We start from the raw sequence: 20,059 nt of genomic DNA on the forward strand, positions 1-20,059 counted from the left end.
GTGTGGAATGAATATGGGCTCCTGTGTCTGCCATAATGAGTCCTCTCCTGTGTCAAAACTTCCAATTCTTTGCATGAATTACTAATACTGCTGGAGCAGAGCATGCTTTTGATTTGTAGAACGGAACTGAATTCCACTGAAAGAACATGCAAACTCCATACAGAAAGGTTCTCTAGACTTTAACATTGGACGTCCTCACCGGGGGGGTCTAGATGTTTGTGCAAATGTCTTTACCGCCTCCTCCATGGGAAGGTTGAGGCAGTATAAACCCCCAGACGTTTTTCACTATAATTTATCTCGTCTAGACTGGGACAAACTTTCAAACCACTGGGGATACAGTAGGTGTGCTCCTTTTTCCCATCAAGACTCGCAGCAGCAGGTGGTCCGTTTGAAGTTGGGGGGCCTCATCAGGGGGATTCCCAGCTTCTTCTTGAAGTCTTTACAAGGTTTCAAGTTGGGTCATTAATATCAATATGAACCAAATGTCAGCTGTAATTAAGAGACTCTGATCGAGCCACACAGGGAGCTTTGACATATTGGTTTTGGACAGTATCCAGATAAAGGAGACTCATTGATCAGGACCAATATCAGCTCCCTGATCCTCACTGTGAGGAATGCATCTTAAACACTAGCATCACTCGGACTTAATAATATATTTTACAATATTTCTTCCAGACACTTTTATCTAAAGCAGAATCAGACAGTTTGAGCTGATCCGACTCATTGTGTTGTTCAAGGACCTGAGATTCACACCGTCCGGTCGTGAGACAATCAGAAGGTCATGTTTAGACGGCTTTGCAGTTGATAAAAAGTGAGAAGCTTTTTATTCAGCTGATGTATTCCGATAGTGTTGGAAATACCATCTGGTGTTGGTACACAACTAAACCTGCAACAGGTCTGCTCTCACCAGATACAAGGAACCTTACTGATTATTCACCACAACCTGCTTAAAGAGTTCCAAAAAAGGACGAGGACAAGTGAATATTTCCTTTTTCCATAACTTCCAGCTGGTAGAAAGAAACAAACATCCACGCAGACAGATGGTTTTCTCCAAGGAGCTCAGGAACTCGGCAGTCACTGCTTTCTAAGCAGAAGCCACAGAGTTTTATGCACATCTTTATACAAACACATGATTTGTGAAAATGGACGTTGTCCTCAAACCTGCTACAGATGATATCAATATTTTTGATAAAATGCAATGTTTTAAAGAGGCAGAAGTTGTTTTTTGTTTTTGTTTTTTTTCTTGAATTTCACAATAGAAGTTGTTCGTGGCATCATTCAGCTAATAAAACTCCGCTGGATCCAACCCATGAAACAGAATATCTGTAGCTGGAGCGTGGAGAGAAGCAGCAAATGCGTTGGATGGAAATCTCTCCAAAGTACCACATCTCTGGAATTTCACAGCTCAGCTGAGAGCCGCCTGGTTTAAGTTCCTTTTAATAAAACAGAGTGTTTGCTAGATTTAGTTCGAGGCTCAGAAGTGCACTTTGTGATTATGACTTCAACTTTAAGAGCATACAAAATGTGTTTAATGGCAGTATTAGGAAATTAACAAATATCGTCATTCTGTTAGTTTAAGCAGTTCATTTTCAAGGAAAAAGCACAAACTGCAAATAAAACAAGAATTTTTCTGGGTCTAAGCTTGCATCCATTAGCAGGATCTTTCTTGCTAAATATGTTTTTATAACAATAAGCAACAACACTGCAAGATGCACTTATTCAAAATATTGGACAAATAAAGAAAAAAAAGTCATGTCATGTCAAAATTTCTGAAGATAAATGCCTACGCAATAAGAGAAAAATGTCAAAAAGTGATTACATTGGTCAATAAAGCGAATCTCATATGTTCGGAACAAGTCCTTCATGTTAATGAGCCACTTTTACCAAGTTCATCTCCAGCCATCAAATCAAACTGTCAGACGTTCAAATAATTCGAGGTATTGTGAAGCTGTATCTCGAGGCTCTCAGATGACAGTTGTGACGTTTTACGTAGGTTTATAGTTATAATAATTAAAGATATTGCCAACCTCATTCAAATTTGTCTGGCTGATCCATAGTGTAAATATTACTACTATAGTGTGAAGCGCTTTGTTGTTTTACAGTTCCATGTGTGAGGAGCGATAATGAGGATGAAGATCACTGCAGAGAAGCGGACTGTTGTTTGTATTCTGTGGAGTGTTTGCATTGAAAGATTGTGCCTGGGCCTGCCGACGGTCCTCTCTCTCACCAAATAAGGACCCAACCGCTCCCAGAGTCACGTAAACACAAGGCTGGAGTTATTTTAAAGCACACCGACTCTGGTTTAAAAAAAAGAAAAAAACATGCGGCAGGAATTTAAAATAGTTTACATATCCAGTGTACAGTTCAACCAACCACTAACCCTAACAAAATACAAGATATGTTTTTACGGTCTTTTAAGTTTATGTGTAAATTAATTCTAGTAAAACATGGGCAACGCTTTTAAGAGAAACCAATAGATCATACCCGTTCTATGAATAAAGGCTTTAAAACGATTCACAAGCTCAAATCTTTCAGTGTACAGGTTCACTTTCTGTGAAGACGTGTGCTCATTTCCCGGGCTCTCTGCCAGATCCCGCACCGCCGTCCAAGACGCTGCTAAATAAGGAGGCTGACCCGACTCCGTTTCTATATTTCAGCCTCTTTACTCACTCAGATTGATCGGCGCCGTCATGATAAGCTCTCAGAACACATAAAGATATTTAAATCAACTCAAACAAACCCACTCGGGACCACCTTACAAGAGTAGATCAAACATTTACTCATTTCATACAACTTTTTATCACAACATTTTGCCAAGAATGCATTTCGATTATAAAATTTAATCTTTTCTTGATATGAAATATAAAGTCGAGATCTCTAGCTAAAAGCAGTCTGCTGAGAACGACAGGCACCTTGTTTTTTTTTTTTTTCCTTTTTTTTCCCCCCACCCTCATTTTCACACCAGACACCTTTAGAACTGTATTCACACGGCGGATCACGGAGAAGTTTCACAGTCACACGCCGGCCAGGTGACGGAGGTTTTTTTTTTTTTTTACACCTGGGAAGGCGTGGAGAAGATCAGCGTCTCGTCGAGCCCACAACGCTGATCCCGTGCTTTTTTTTGCAGGATGATCTTCCCTCCATCCCGCACAGTTCTTTAACATTCATGACTGCTGGATCCACACCGTTTCATTTCTACGTCATGTTTGCATACTCCTACCAGCAGAACAGAGAAAACTCATGCTGTGATTCGTAGAGAAGTGCGTATCGGATGTGTCAAGACGGGGGAAACGCCGACGCACGATGCTTTTCTGAGTGATCAGCTGGAATTCGCTGATAGAGCCGACACATTTCGAATGTACAGGATCCCCCAAAACAAACATGGAAGTAGTGGATGTCGTCTGAAACAGGCCGGGAGTTTGACTCCAGACACATTTTGTGAAGGAGGCTAAAAGCTATAAACAGCAACTGAAAGGCGATCGACAGCATCGGGCAGTAGTTTGACTGAGACGAAACAAAAAAAAATGAAGCTGAAGAGACAGTTAAAGTCAAACAATCGTGTGAGGAAATGCTGACAAATACCAGGATGCCACGCTTTCTGCAGGACTGGCCAAACCTTAACTTTAACTATTTTTGCCCTTATCTGAAATGCTACATTCACAGCAAACCGAGCTTTACATTAAACCTGACTAGTTTATCAAATGTCCCCAAAAGTCCAGAAACACTTGTGACACAGACGCCTTGGTCCTGGTCGAAACCGACGCTCACACTTCTCATATTATCTGTCCTCGATCCGTAATGTAGTGCTTTTTGGTTTACAGTTCGGCTCAGTACATTCAGTATCTCACTTTAAATTAGAGAGCTTAATAGAATAGAATAGAAATGCTTTATTAATCCCAGAGGGGAGTTCTTGAAGTGTAATGGTCGATGGCGAAACTGAAGAGCTGATTTGAATATTCTGACGTTTCACGGCAAAACAAAATAAAGAATCAATCTTTTTCACTACAATCAAGTTAGACTTAAACATGTTTTTTTTAATGCTCACTCTAACATCCTGTCTGTTTTTCCCCTCTGGGTTGTTGTTTTCATGCTGCTTGCTCTTTCTATCTTAAAAAAAATAAAAAGCAGCTTTGCAGTTAAAACGCATGAGAGTCTGTCGTTCTTTATGGCGGCCCAGACTGGAGGACACACGCTGGCGCGTGCTGACCAGTTCCGGGCGGGTAACACGGCTCCAATTCTACGTCTCCACGCACACGAGGCTTCGCCGCCGCCGACCGGCGCTTCGACCACTGGACTCGGGACCAGTTCTTGCGCCTGGCTCAGGCCGACTGAGACGGCGGCGTGCGGCCTTCCCAGTACTTCTTGTACGCCGTCTGGAACATGTCCTTGCACTGCAGCTTGGCGTTGAGCCGGGAGCAGATGAGGAAGGAGCCGCCCATCTTGCGGTGGAGCGAGTAGGTCTCCTCCGGCGGCGGGGTGAGCCGGTGCTTGAGCATCACCGGGATGAGGTTGTGGATCCTCTCGGTGGTGGACTGCGCGCCGAAGTTGAAGGCCTCCGTCGAGTTGAAGGCCTCGCCGAGGATCATCACCGCGTCCACGTGGGCGTTCACCATCGCCTGGTCACACAGAGGAAGAATTCAGTACTGCATAGACAATCTTTAAAGGCGGCTGAAGGAAATTTAGACAACAAGAAATGGTTTGATGTGTGTTTTTTTTTTCGGTCACTTTTACACCACTTTGCAAGAAATAACGGTGCATTTTTATACCGTCTTTCATTTTTTGAAATGCCACTCATATTTTTGACATTCAAATGAAATTCTGTGACAATCTGCAGTCATTGAGGAGAAAAAATAATCACACACTCTGCCTTGCACACACACACACACACACACACTTTATTCTGGAGGGGCATCAGGTGCGAGCTGGACTTAATAACATTGCAGCAGATGCTCAACCCTGCAGAGGAGGCCTCTGTCCCTTTATCCTCACCAACAGAGAGAGAAAATATTTTGCAGAGGTTCAATAAAAGAAAGATTTAAAATTTACAAAAGATCATCTCTGAAAAGAAATCAGTTCGCACATAAACAGAGGAAACAATCCAAAAGAGACAACAAACTGATTTTTTTGTACATTTTTTTCATGTTTTCATGACAGATCTTCCTAGTTGTCGTCACAAGACTTAAAAAAAAATACAGATGAGGAAATCTCCTGATTACACCGAGTCCCCTGAACGACTGACAGACGCTGTTATAATAACCACGGTTTCCCTTTTTAAGTACGGACGGTTTAGGCAACCTCGACAGAGCCAAAGCAAGTAACAGCTGCCGTCTGTTTTTAAGCCGGCTCCATTTCCCAAACACACTGCTGCAGGCAGAAAGACGCATAAAGAGATGATTACCTTGGATTCGTATCCGGTCAGGAACTTCATCTCGATGGATTTCTTCAGAACTCCCTCCCTGTCGGCCTCGGCAGCTGAGCGGATTACCTACACAAACAGAACACACACGTTACCACCATCACTTCAATCCGTCAAACTGACTCTTCTTTTAAATCTCAGAGAAGCATTTTAATTCAATATTCTGGAGTTAAATTCCAGCTGTTTTGATATGAACTCTGACGCTGACCATACCTCGATGTAAAGGTCTGTGAAACTTTGGTCAAATCCACGAGTTGCTCCAAAGTCCAACAGCGCCACCTACAGAGCGATGATGGGAGGGAGAGTTCAGGTTTCACACAGGTCTCATGTTCCAGGCTGTCACCTTTGTGAAGACATCCGCCGGAGCTCACCCTGTGTGTTTGTGGGTCGTAGAAAAAGTTGGACCAGTTTGGATCGGTCTGCATGTACCTGAACTCAAACAGCTCTCGGAGGCACAGCATCAAGATGTTTTGGCAGATCTGAGACAGAAACAAAGACGTGAGCAGAGGTTAATGTTGTCTGCCGATTAAACTAAATGGAGTGGGAGTTTTCCAGGTGAGTAACCTCGTTCTTCAGCTCCTGTGTGAGAGTCTCGGCCTGGTCCAGAGGAAATCCGGGCACCAGCTCGGTGGTGAGGACATGGCTGCTGCTCAGCTCCTCGATCACCTCTGGTACGTAAAAGAAGGGGTGATCCTTTAACAGCTCCCTGAAACACACCAGCAAAGAACAGGGAAAAAAAAACAAAAAACAAGTTAGGTAATCAGGTAGTTCACGCAGAGTCCTGAATCTATATTTAGGTGCCCTGACCTTGAACCCTGAAGACGAGCATAACAGAAATGGAATAAGCTAACTATATCTGGCTGTAATCTGAGTGTATTGACGGTTTCTGCTGGGGAGAGTTGGACACACAGAGCGGTGCAGTCCGAGCAGCTGAGGTGTTAAACTTCAAGGAATGGATTCAGCACAGATCCCGGCAGCGAGCGCAGCTCAAACAGCCGAGCCGGCCCGCAACACGCTGCAGTCACCGTGTATTCAGGGAGAACGGGAAGGTTACAGCTTCATTTTATGTTTTCAAAGTATAGAAATGCTCGTTCTCACATTTATCTAACGTACAGATCTACAATGCACGGCTTTACGGACACAGAGAGCTGCTGAATGTAAAGTCCTGGAATGTGTTTCCATTATGGGAACGATGAACTGGAAAGTGACACAACAGCATCCGTGTGTTTACACTATAAATCTTATGCCTTACACACACACACACACACACTGATAAACCAGACTACAAAATAAACAGTAGTAGATCAACGTGTGTGTGCAAGTGAAGTTTAAATGCCACTGACCTCCCAGGCTTAGTTTGTTTTGTGTTTTAAAGCAGTTCATTGTGGAGGAAATATTTTCCCTGCCAGCTGATTCCGTTCTATTCCAGACTCTTCTTTCTTTCTTTTTTTTTTACTGAAATATCACACAAACTTAGTGTGGCATAAATAATCTTCTGATCCAGAGGTTGTGATAACTGGATAGTTCGTGATAATTTGGAAAACCGTCATGATTTTTACAGACTGAGTTATATAGAGGGACAGAGTACTTGCAGTGACTTATAATGCTAGACAGAAAGTCTATTCGGTGAATAAAGCTTTGAAATTACAGTAAGTTTTCAACTTATTGGGAAAGTTGAAGTTCATTTTAGTTATTCTCCTTTGGAACAGCTCAAACCAATTTGAAAAAATCTCCTGCGATCAACAAGTCTTGTTTTCTTATCGAGGAGTTTGACATTGAAACACAACAATGAAAAGTTGCTTTGACTCAAGAAAAAAAGAAACCCTCTGTAGGTAGACTCTCTGAATTAAAACAGATACCTGAACTTCTTTGCACACTGGGCTTCTCTGATGTAGTCACACTCCAGCGCCAGCTCTTTTCTCATCACATCAATCAGATGTTCAGGAAACAGACCTGGAGACACACAAACAAAGAGATTATACAACCTGAGAGTTGGCCTTAAAAAAAGTACATGAAACAATAAACAGATTTAAAATAGAAAGAAAACAGGAGGAGAAACGCAGTGTAACTGAGAGGACTGGTATGCTGCATGTGTATGTACACTGTGTGCGTGTGCATGTGTGTGTACCTTCAGGCAGGGCATTGCTCATATTCAGCACGGTCATCAAGTTGTTTACGTCGCTGTTGATACTCTGAGCCACACCGGGGTACTGGGAGCAAACACACACAGGAAAACACAGATTTTTAATTCATTTAGTCACTTAAGAGAAATATCGACGGTATTTAAACAGGAACATCACTCTACGGTTCTGTTTACATGCAATCTAACCATTTTATTAAAATATATTTTACACCAAAAAGCACGTGTTCCTCAGTATGAAACCACGTGTCTGATTTTTACACTGTTTACTGTCTCAGACACGCCGAAACCAAACAGACCGAGTGTGTTTTCGCTTTACATGTGACAGCAACACACTAATGACGGTGTTTGCCTTCAAAACACGAGCGTGTGTTCTGTGTACACACGCACGGCTTCATGCTAACCTGTATTTTCATGGCCACCTCCCTGCCGTCCTTCATCCTCGCCAGGTGGACCTGTCCTATAGACGCCGCCGCGAACGGACGCTCCTCGAACGACTCCAGCTTGTCCCTCCAGTTTGGTCCCAGGTCGCTGTTGAGGGCTTTCTGTAACAAAACACAAACTCACATTTTACACACAGTTACTTTTTTTTTGACAGCAGAATTTGCGGATCATTGTAATATAATTAGTTATAACTGAAAAGAAGAATGTTTTACCGTCATTTGCTTGATGGGCATGAAGTCGGCGCTCTGTCTCACGCGCTCGAAGATCTTGGCGAGTTGAGGGTTGATGAACGCGTCATCTGCAACACAGAAACTCGTCTGAGCTCCCCTCGAATGTGCAGGAAAAAAAAAAAAAACAGGCTGGAAAATGGCGAATAACTAATAAGAATAATTTTTTAATTAGAGAAAAAATAAAAAATCAACAACTTACTTAATCAATTGAATTCATGCCTGGTTTCATTAAAAAAAAAAAAAAAAATATGCACCAGACTTTGGTAAAGGCTTCAAAACAGAGTCAACCTCTCAAGGTTAAAAACATTATTTTGGACTTGAGCTACAGGCTGACGGCCGGCCAGACAATGATCCACCCACAGCTGCATTCCTGACGTGACAGATAAATGTCAGGCCCGGGGGCCGAGCGCCGCGGCGGCTGTTGTCTTTCAGGCTGATTGTCATCAGATAGATGTACTTCAAACCTTTCCAGACCGAGGAGATAGGACGTAACAGAAGAGCTGGAGATCCAGTAAAGCTCGCTCCTCCAAATCACGGCGAATCCTGTGCTGAAATCTGATTAGCAGTGGCAGCGGCGTCCTTTCCTGCCCTCGCCTCAGCGTATTTTCTACGCGGCTCTCCAGTCCAAGGTCGCACGGCGATAAAATGGAAACGGTTACAATGTGTTTACTGCCGTTACTTGATCTGGCCTCATTAACCGGGCATGAGGATGTTTACTGCCGCTGGCCCGCTCGCTCGTATTATCTATACTCACAAACAAGCGTTGACCTCCGTGCGGGGGTCACAACTACGCTAATTCATGTATGAAAATAACTCGCCAAAACTCCACTGTATGAATACTGAGTTACCAATATTTTTAGCCGGCGTAGTACACGCACGACCCAAAGTGCTCTCCTGGAAACCGCAATCGGACGCTGCTGCCAGGCTGCTTTGCTGACTGCAGTAATTTGGGGCTTCCTGGGCTGATGTGGCCTCCTTCAAACATTTGATTTGACTCAGTGACGAGAAGAAAAATAAAGTTTTCATCCGTCTGTCTGCCACATCTCCGCTAAACAGAGTTTCTGTCCTTGAAGACAGCCATGTGTTTACAGTTCCTGTCAGTTTTATAACTGTTGTTCGCCAGATAAAACCACGGCTGGGCGTTCAACAGCCCCTCACCTTGGATGCTGAGCATCTGTCCCAGTTTTAGCGCGGCTCCTCTGACTTTGCACAGAGTTCGGACGATGCGCTCCGCGTTGGCCTCGGACAGGAAGGGGCTGGAGTCCAGAACGGCTTTCTTATTCTCTCCTGAAAAACGCCAAAACGGAGGAGATCTTGGTTGGAGTGCTTTTTTTTTTCCCCCACTTCAAACATCAAACTGCGTTCAGAAAGTTGTCTTTGTTTGTAAAAGCAAAAACCAAGTGACATCCCACAGCTAATTTAAAATAAGTCATAACACCCACTATGTGCACGTGGGCAGTTCTGATGTGTAAATGTGTCAGTAGGTCACCAGGTAGTGTGTTTCAGAGGCTTTATGGGAGATTTAGCGCACACACACCCACTCTGACGAGTGTGTTTGTAGCGTCCCGGCTGGGATTAAAGCGCACACGTAGATAAACACCAACAAGAGGGAACACAAACGCCACAGATTTACGCCTGCTTGGGCTTAGCCTGTGTTTTTAGATTAGCAGGTTCATAGAGCGTCTGTTTAAGTCGACGGCTGAAGAAGAAGAAGACGAAAACCGAAGAACTACGTCCTTTCGCTGTCATAAAAGGTTTAACATGTTGTGGCATGTGTCGGGGAATTATACCGACAACAAACCACAGAAGCTTTCACTGAGTGTGTCTGTGTGTGTTTGTATGGGTGTGTTTATCACCTGCTGCACCGTTGTATCCAATAGACTTCTTTGCGACTTCTGCCAAAGCTCCAATCCCCAGACCGACAGCTAAACCTGGACACAAACACACAAAAACACAACTCTTCACAACAATGTAAAACAAATGTGAATATTTAAGGTCTCATTCTAGGTTCTCATTCTAAATCACACACTGCCCACTTGGAAGACAGCACAGACATCTCTCTGTGTCTCTGTGTGAATCCATGTGAAGCTCTCGGTATCAACACACTGGTTTAATGAAACAATAACAAGCAGATAAACCTCTCTGATCACCTCCGCATTATGCTGCACCAACAGCTGCACCTCCCTGGAAATGACCGCAATCATCCCCTCACGAAAATATTAAGCTCTAAAAGACTTAATCACGAGAGGAGCCCGAGGATTATATCTGCGCCCAAAGGAGAGAAAGCAAGGCCGCACGAGTTGGGGGGGCAGTTGGTGAGCGAGTTCCTCCTCCGAGCCGAGCGTCCACCTTACGTAACTCGGCATTACATAATCAGTTAGTCAGCGGTCTATCTGCAGCGGCACATCTCAGACACAGCAGCAGAGAACAAATGAGGACACGGCGTGCGAGTGTTCCATGTGCAGGACGGCCGACCGTCAGTAAAAAACAAAAACAAAACAAGAAACACGCCTGGCATCCCCGAAACAAAAGTGAGACTGCGCAGCAATATTTGGCAAGAATTTGAGCTTTTTACACATTTATGTGCTGCCATCTCATCTTCTTTACTTTTGGATTTAGTCAAGGATTTATAAAGGGAAAAACCTGATTGCAGAAGATGAGCCGGCGTTACAAAACCATCCCTATGTATTTGTGGGGTCACACTATGTGGGTCTCCCAGCCAGAGAGCCATCAGAGAACCTGCAGCACCTTTTGCAGACTTAGCACAAGCGTCTGTCCGTCACAGGAGGAAAACACGCTTACAAAACTGTAGCCACGTGCTCAGGCTCCAGGCTGGTTGATGTCACTTTGCTGGAAGTCAGATATGCCGCACGGTCCTGTTTCCTGGCACAGCTTTAAAGGCAGTATGGCAACAGGAAGGAGAAACCTCAGGCAGGTTAACACCAACAAAGAATAATTCCATGAGGAATTCGTTAAAAAAGCAACAATGCTTTGCGTAATAACCCAACAAAAACAGCGAATCAGCAGTTTTGGAGCCGCGTGTTACGGGAGATTGAAGGACAAGCCGAGGCCTCGCTGCTCCGACACCCCCGCCTCCACGTTTCAGCACCTTCTAAATGTTACCACTGTCAACATGCTGAATCATCTCGCAGCTACCTGTTGCCATCGACCTCTCGCTCCTGCCGCTCGTTCGGCATGAGCCGCGGTCGTATTCCGCCGCGTGTTTGCGTTGGCAGGGCGCTCTGATTTATAGGAGGCCGCGTTCGTTCTCGGGTTGCTTTTGTTCTACTTTACGCCCCCCCACCCCTCACTGCCCCCCCCCCCCCCTTTTCACATTCTGCTCTGCAGGTTTGCTCCACGCCACCTGTTGACTTGTCCGTCACGTGGCAGAGGTTGGAGGTTGGAGCTGGCTGGTTGTGTTACGCCTCGTCTGAGGCAGGCTCTCGCTGTGTGAACGCCGGTGTAAGATTATCGCTTGAACAACATCCTGTGTAGACACGATTTGGAAATCAGACACGTTTTTGCACCATAACTCCTAATATATCAATATATCAGTGCTGCATTTCATGTTTCTCAGCAACCTGCTGACATTTCTGACCGCAGCTTTAGATTCATTCTGACAGTAAATTGGCAGCCTGCGTGTGGCAACCGGGTCAAACAGGAGCTTATCAAGTACATTCACATTTTATTACATTTTGGTCCGACATGTTGTGAAATTCCATCTATTTAAGTCTGCTGGTGTTTCACTCTCCCAGCTTGTAGTTGATTAACTGGGTTTTTTTTTTTTTTTTTTTAATCTGGGCAGGCACACAAAAGGTGGAGAAAGCTTGACCTAATTTCTAAATGGTTCTTCTCAAACGCAGCTTAAAGGTCTAACAAGCTGCAAATATTGCACAAAAAATCACTTACATTAGATTTTTCTTATTCCTTACCCGGACAGTTTTTCACCAGACGTGTTTGCTTGCATTTTAAGGATTTACAGCATTCACAGTGTGCATGCTTGTTTGTTCCTGACAAGGTCATACAGCGACATACCAATAACCCGGCGAGCTGAACAGGCAGGCGAGAGGTTACAGTCAGACTGAAGATTAAAAGGTTAAGTTTAGCGGGTTACCGGCGCAGACGGAGCACTGAGCTTGTTATATTATTATTATAAGTGAATGTGGCAGGTATTTGTTGAAGCAAAGTAAAAAAAAATATATGCTATTCAGAAACCGTACATACTTTCTTCTGCTGCACATCAAGAGAAGCACCTGGGATGACCTGCTTCAAACAAAGTGTGCTCTGTACACAGAATTATCTCAGAGGTATGTTCAAACTAACGTCCTCTGGACTATATATACCATGCTGGGGTACGGTGACACAATGCTGGACTTTGTTGTTGAGGCACATGTAGGCTCACACACACACACACACACACACACACAGAGAAACAGGCGCACATGACTGCATTTCAAGTCAAACGGAGCCGATGAATCACCCACATTCAGACACAGGAACAAACAGCTCAGTTGCTCTACCTCCAAAGTTGGCCAGTCTGCTGAGCCGGGTCACGGGCACTTTCCTCTCTCGGGCTCTCTCGCTCAGCTGATTGAGACACAGCAGAAACACAACCTTTTACTTTTTAACTGATGGAGAACTTTCAGAGAAAGCCTTGAATATTTCAGCAAGACAATGCTGCCGAGCTGCTTCAGAACCGTCACAAACAGCAAAGTAACAGTTCCTTTGAAGGAGGACTCCAAACTTTCAGATTATTTCTTTACTTTTTTCCCCACTTCTGTTGACATTCACCACTACCTGCCACCTATGCTCTACTGTCGACACTGTTCGGCTTCCTGAGGATTGTGACGTTACCATCTGTTTGTGTGGTTTTGTCTCCGTCCTCTTTCCCTGGCGAGCTTTCTCGATGTCTTCGGCCGTTAGCCCCCCCACCGTGGACGGATCCTGATGGTACGTCCTGACGGGATGCTGGCCGTAAAGCTGGCTCCACAGATGTCTGTTGAGGTTGTGGTTGTAAAGGTGATGGTGTCCGATGAAATGCCTGCGGTTTACAAAAACATGACTGTTTGCCTTTATACTCCAAAAATACGTAGCAGTTCAATCACTAAAGCTGGCGTTTAAACTGTACCTGGCGTCTTGGTGGTACGATCGGGTCTGTCCACCAAACTGCTTGCTGGGATCTTTGTATCCCTCGAACAACGGCTGCTTCCCGCCGACGTGACCGGCTCCGGCTGCCCCAGCGTCTTGTTCCGCGGCGAAGTCCGCGCCTTCTTCCCTGAACTCTGAAGCTGTGAAAGCGCCGTCGTCCAGAGGAAAGTCGAAGTCTGACTCTGAGGAGGAGCTCTGCTGCTGCTGCTGACCGGACAGCTCCTGAACACGCACATGTACGCACTCTTTATTACATTAAATTCAACTTGTCATGTTTGCATCATTAATTTTGTTTTTTACAAACCAGGAACAGAACTAACCTGCATTTTCATCATGGCCACAGAGAGGCCTTGTTCTGCCACTGCCTGGACGCTTTCTACTGCAGCGCCGACTCCTGGGATTCCTGGGTTACAAACATCACAAAGGGATGACATTTGAAACATGCAGCACAAAGCCATGATCAGAGATGCTCTTCAAACTTTCATGAAAAGTTAGGCTTGGGACACCAACTTCTGCAAACAGTGTTATAACTGTCATGGTAAATCAATGGAAACTTTTATTTAAAATGTACTTTTTTCCTGTAAAATATTATTTGGAAGTGAAGGCATAGTTGTGTGATTTTACATAATATTTATCTGGAGACACATGAGATTCTGATTCTTGTCTCTCTCTTACATTTCATGATTATTAAAGGGATACTTCAACATTTTTGGCAAATTGGCCCATTTAAAGCAATTCCTTAGTCATTTCGAACAGCATACTTACTTTTTTTGAGAGGGCGAGCTCTTATTTATTCAGAGGTGAGTCGGGGAAGGTTTTCGGGACGGACACAATGGAAGTGGATGGTATTTTTGGTTCCCCTCGTCAAACTCATCAAATACACAATCCAACAACCCCAAAACACTTTGGTGGACATGTTATAATCCGCACATTCACTATTCATTCATTCATTCACTGTGGAACACCAACAAATAATATTGTAGCGTTACGACACTGAAGCAAATACTAGGAACTACTTTTTCTTTTGAAATCACTACGCCCACTACATATTTAGTAAGTAGTTCCGTCTTAGCAATCTTCGCATTAACAACTCAATCTGGTAATTTTGCATTAATATTTCACAGCGTAGTGAATGTGCGGATTATAACATGTCCACCAAAGTGTTTTGGGGTTGTTGGATTTTATATTTGATGAGTTTGACGAGGGGAAGCAAAAATACCATTCACTTCCATTGTGTCCGTCCCGAAAATCTTCCCCGACTCACCTCTGAATAAACAACAGCTCGCCCTCACAAAAAAAGTAAGTATGCTGTTCGAAATGACTAAGGAATTGCGCTAAATGGGGCCAATTTGCCAAAATGTTGAAGTATCCCTTTAAGCACCAATAATAAAAAAAAACCTGCCAAGAACTTCACACACACATTACTGGATGCTTGAGACTGATGGCTGCCGTTTCTTCTTTGTTGCATTTAATTTAATCTCCATCTTCAGCAGCAACCTCCGCTACTGGAAACCAGCCGCAGCAATGATTTACATGACATTCATACCAAGGCGACGGCAACTGGCCAGAGCACATAACTTCTCGAGTGGCAACAGGGAACCGGTGGTTGCTATGACAATTAAACATTAAATGTGTTTGCGGCATATTTTATAATCCATTGTTTAGTTGAGGAACGATCGCAGAGCGTAGTAGAGAAGGTAAAGCCCACAGGGGTGGAATGGCTCACACACTTCAATCATCGCAAGAACGTCCCCAGTTTGAGTCCATGTTGGGGTTTTCTGTGCAGGTTTACAAGTTCTCGCTGTGCATGGATATGTCGACTTCACTTTCCTCACACAGAGCAGACGCATGACATTTGAGGATAAACTGTGATTCTGAAATCCTCCGAAAGAGGAAATACGAGTGGCCCTTTGTCCTGTGAGTAACGGGTGACCTTCAACAGCAGTCGGCTGGGATCAGCTTATGATGAACATAAGAGTAAAAGAGCTTAGGCATGGCAGAGGTGGAATAAAACAGCATGATCTGTGAACGAAGGTCATGATCCTTAACCTCAAGAGGAAGCATGCTGGAGTCTTGGAGGGGAAGGAATGTAACCCTGCAGTCACTGTAAAAACATACAATAGTTCTGCTTTGAAATGAGGAAATGTCTTTTACGCCTTTCTGGAACTTCTTCTTGAGAATGTGCCAATCTGTCAGAAAGATGTCAGACTGCTTTTCCACAGCCTGTAGCTCAAAAATCTCCTCATTCTTTATTCTGACATCTCAAGTCCCTCAAGCAACAAATAGAACATGGCTTTTTGTCTCGCACATTTCACGGACAGTTCACGGCCTGCCTTTAAACGCCGACAGTCTTTGACACATTAAGTGACAAACCTAAAGTGGAGATAAGCGCTGACCTCTGACCTGCCGATTCCCCCACATTCCTATGAATTAAAATACTTGCGTAGTGTGTGTCGGTGTGGATCCCTCGTCAAAGACACACATCAGGAAGCACAAAGGATCAAAATGAACTCACCTGTCCCGCTCCGCAGGGCGCTGACCTGCGTCTCTGCCACGGCCTGACTCAACTTAGCCAAGCCTCGCATCACTAACACCATATCGCCGGCCATGATGGGCTGGAGAGGGACACAAAAAGCACACAACAATACAGAAACGTGGGTTACTATATCCGAGTTGTGGTGGCACATAAAAGGCAACAAGTGAGAAGTGAAATCAAAGATTGTCAAAAATAAGAAGTGTGATGTCGATGTGGAGTCATCTTGTCAGGAAAGATTAAAGGAGCAGACTGACACATGGACGAGACGGTAAATGGGAAATAAATAAACGGCGTGGTCACCACGCTGCCAGTGCAGACGCATACCCACAATCGCACAAACATACACAGCTGTCACATCGAGAGACGACTTTAATGCTTTGTCTAAAAATACTTCTGACCCCTAAAACCCCCGTTTGGGCTCGCTCATGTACGGCGGACGCACAAGAAAAGGCGAGGAGAATACTGTGCATGCACAGCTATGGAGCCGTGCATGTGCGATCCATCGCTGCATCTGAAAATGTCACTGGACACGAAATGGGAGGGGTGCCATGTTCCAGCTATTTCTGGGCCCGAGCCAGTCTGAGCGCACGTGTTTTGCTCATACACGGTTCAGACACCTCACTGCTCCTCACTTCTTCCTGCAAGTGAGAGGCTGCTTTCTAATAAAGACTATCGAGAATGATCCCATCTTCTTTCCAAGAAGTAACCTGGAGTATGTTTTATATGTTCCCGTCTTTTCCCACTTTCCATTTGGGAACATCAACAAAAGTTTGTGTTAAGTCTTACCTAAACAGCAGGGCACCCACTGAATTCCTGGTGTGTTGCAATCGGCAGTGCCACAGTGTGTTACAGGTGGTGGTTTGTGGGTGTGTCAACGTGCTGCAACACAGCTCAGCTGGGATTTGGGCCAATGGAAAAAGCTGCTGCTCAGAGAGTCTCAGCGATATGTGAGTGTGTGCATGTGTGTGTGTGCGTGTGTGTGTGTGTAAAGCAGCATGCATAGGCGGACTGAGTCATGAAGTGGGTCATCCATCCTCCTTCAGGGCTGCAGTGTTTTTAGACAGTGGATGAAGAGAACAGGAGGTGGGGCTTCTTTGAAATACCAGTGCCCAACGGCAGGAGGGCAAATAAGAAGAACTACATGGACAGACTCCGATTCTTCAGAACTAGAGAAATCACTGTGGAACTACCCATTTACAATTTACCTTTATCTTAAAAGTTTAAAACCCACAAACCATAATCAACCAAAACAATATGGCTGTGTTTAAATGGATGGTGATCATGTAATATATCAGTAAATACTGAGGCAAAATGAGATTAATGTATGATTTTGATCATTTATCTTTTTCTCGGAGCATATGACTGCACGTACCTTCAACGCATAGATCTATTTTGAAAATGAGCTTATGCATTGTGGTAGTATTAAAACACACTCGGTGCTTATTGTCAGTCCTATTTACAAAACCTTTATTCAAATGACACATAAGACAGCGGTGTCCAACAGTGCGACTAATCATTTACAGAAGTTCATTGATAACTTTCAGGTGAGCCTTGTTTTCTTTATCAAATGTAATCACATACATAGCACATCAGGGTTTTTTTTTTCCACTGTTGTTTTACAAGCTTTGAAATAACCTTTGGAATTAAAATTTCAACCCTAGAGTGAGATGAAAGATTTAATGAGCGTCTATAAAGAGGTGAGAAAGTTGTTTGTTTTGTGTGTTAATGTAAGTGTTTATGTTTCTGTTTATTTTAAAGGTGCTGCATGAAAGTATAATTATTATTATGGGAATCAAACAATATTCTGAATCTTGTCAAGAGTCACTCGCCATGCATCTCTGCAAAAACGTAGCTGTATATTATCTGTTCACAACCTCAAAGACTGTACCTGTGTCTCTACACAGAGTTGCAGAATGCATGCACACTTCATTTGTCCGCTACATTTTATCATTCAGAAGAACAAACACTTCACAAAAAGATACAAAAAGATATTACTTCCAAACTCAGAGTCTTGGCAAATCCAATGGAAGAATACTCTCAGAATAATCAGTATTTTGGCTTTGTAGGTGAATAAAACCTTTCATCTTCAACAGAGGAGAAAGACGGAGCAGTTCCTTATTTTTGGAACTGTACCCTGCCAGCGATTCAACGCTGTACTGTGTGGCAGATATACACAATCACACATACACACACCTAAGCCTCAGCTGTTGTCTGCTGCACAAGCTGTTGTCACACCAATGAAAATAGCCAGGCAGTGTCGGGATGCTGTTCAGCGCACCTCACGGCCCTCATGGCGGCCCGACAGGCCACCGTCACTGCCCTTGACTTCCGACCATGTGTCAAAAGGGAGACGTGTTTCCCATTACCAAGCAAAGGTGAGACATCTGCTATGGGGAAAATGTGACTTGAAGCACATTCCTTATGAGACAACGAACATGTCAGGCAGACTTTGTTCTATTTTAATGGATGATCCAGTGAAACCAGGCTCTCTGGAAAAAACTTTCTGAAAATCATTTACTGTGTGATCCAGAGGCAAGACATAGTGAGAATAAACTGACTGCAGATTTACACCAAAAGCTGCCTGGCAACGCCTCGAAGGAAAAAAAAAAAATAGCAGTAAAGGTGACATGGATGACACCTCTTAAGGTTGTACAAGAGCAATTTAAGCAATTAACCTGTGGCATTTGCTTCTCTTATCCATAACGTCAGAATGAAGTGGCTGTTAGGTGAGTTTCAGATTGAAGGGTGGATTCAAATCACTGTTTTATTCAGCTGATGTGAATTTGCTGTCTGACAGATGCATGGCACAAAAGTGAATGTGAACACTGAGCCTGACATTTGAAAGGCTATAAATAAAGTTGCCCCAGAGTGTAGTGGGATTATCTTAAATGTATTGTATCACTGCTATTTCTGTGCTGTGACTGAAAGCCACTGTTTATAAGTATCATGATGTATTTGTGAAGCTTTTATCATGCAGTAAGACTCTTAGTTTAATGAGAATGATCAAACAAATCTATTATTTTCATATGGATAATATACAATGGTGTACTTTATTTATTTACTCAAAAATAAGGAAAGAAATTAGACAAATTCTGCAATTGTTAACAACTTTTAGAATAACTATTAGTAATAATTTTTGCTTTAAAAAATGTAATTGAATGATAATTGATATAAATATTCGATGGATGCCAGATAAACAAACACGACTTCCTAACAGAACACGATGTTCAGAAAGTGCTGACCACACAAAATAAGTTTGTTACAAGATTACAAACAACTTCAGCGGAACTTTCATGTCACTTTCTCCGAGTTGTGCAACTAAAATCGTTCAGATGAAGCAAAGCGGCTCATTAAAACTGCCATCATTTAGCTGATCGGGAGCGCGCGGCCACGAGCCCGAGCAATAAAAAACACGCGCTCCACACAGATGATTGACAAATACTTCATAAGTAATTACAGTCGGTATAAACGACTGAGCGTGGACAAACGAGTGGGTTTGGGAGTTAGTCTTGAGCTGTCTGGGGAGACTGGAGCTCGGTGAAGTTTGCAGAAGTGGGCAGAGGAGGCCATAACAAGCCCAGGAGTGAGCCGCGTCAGCACGCCGCGCTGCACGGGGGCTGCACGCTCCGACAAGCCCGCGGTGGAGGAAGTACACACGCTACAAGGACGAACTGCAAGGAGACCAGCTTTTCTGTGCATGTTTGAGAGCCGATGCATGTCAAAACTGTGGTGGAATTCGAAGAACTCACCAGCAGCTGCGGTACTGCGCGTCTGCTTCTGTTTTCTCCAACTCTATGAGACGAGGTCACTTTATCCGAAGTGCAGGTCACGAGGGGTTTCTTTCTTTTCCCGTGTTTGACAACAGCGGGAGTTACAGGTTATGTGCTGCTCACCCTCCTCCTCTTCCTCCTACGGCTACTGCTGCTGCTTGCAGCCTTTAATCCAGTTTGTCTCTCTCTCTCTCCACCACGAGGTCAAAGCCGTATTTACCAACTTCGCGCAGCAGGCTGACGCACCTCGCTCATGCCCGTCCCCTCGCTGTTGCACGCAAACAGCGACGTTTAACATACTGCATCCGGGGTAATCCCTGAAATATCACAAGCATTCAAATGCAATCGCACCAGGAAACAACGCTGGCTAAACCA

At 44.0% G+C, this 20,059-nt stretch overlaps 1 protein-coding gene across 1 annotated transcript; it reads right to left on the minus strand.

The window, feature by feature from the left end:
• Positions 1–2,766: 2,766 nt before the first annotated feature.
• coq8aa (coenzyme Q8A, genome duplicate a) lies at positions 2,767–20,059 on the minus strand. Its single transcript, XM_030110169.1, has 17 exons — positions 19,664–20,059; positions 15,894–15,993; positions 13,699–13,781; positions 13,359–13,600; positions 13,085–13,271; positions 12,751–12,817; positions 10,087–10,161; positions 9,389–9,517; positions 8,213–8,298; positions 7,961–8,101; positions 7,545–7,626; positions 7,276–7,369; positions 5,981–6,122; positions 5,788–5,895; positions 5,630–5,695; positions 5,399–5,485; positions 2,767–4,616 (listed from the first exon to the last, which is right to left on the minus strand). The coding sequence occupies exons 2-17, from the start codon at positions 15,985–15,987 to the stop codon at positions 4,320–4,322; spliced, it is 1,980 nt and encodes a 659-aa protein (XP_029966029.1). The 5' UTR covers positions 15,988–15,993; positions 19,664–20,059; the 3' UTR covers positions 2,767–4,319.

The sequence above is a fragment of the Salarias fasciatus genome, chromosome 15 (genome assembly GCF_902148845.1).
Source record: "Salarias fasciatus chromosome 15, fSalaFa1.1, whole genome shotgun sequence".
Classification (NCBI taxonomy): domain Eukaryota; kingdom Metazoa; phylum Chordata; class Actinopteri; order Blenniiformes; family Blenniidae; genus Salarias; species Salarias fasciatus.

Excerpts from the sequence above, each read along its gene's own strand:
- coq8aa (XM_030110169.1), bottom strand. The coding sequence starts at position 15,987 with ATGGCCGGCGATATGGTGTTAGTGATGCGAGGCTTGGCTAAGTTGAGT. Across the intron at positions 13,601-13,698 it reads TGGCCATGATGAAAATGCAG|GAGCTGTCCGGTCAGCAGCA; the intron begins GTTAGTTCTGTT and ends GTGCGTGTTCAG. Across the intron at positions 6,123-7,275 it reads CAGTGTGCAAAGAAGTTCAG|GGAGCTGTTAAAGGATCACC; the intron begins GTATCTGTTTTA and ends GGTGTGTTTCAG.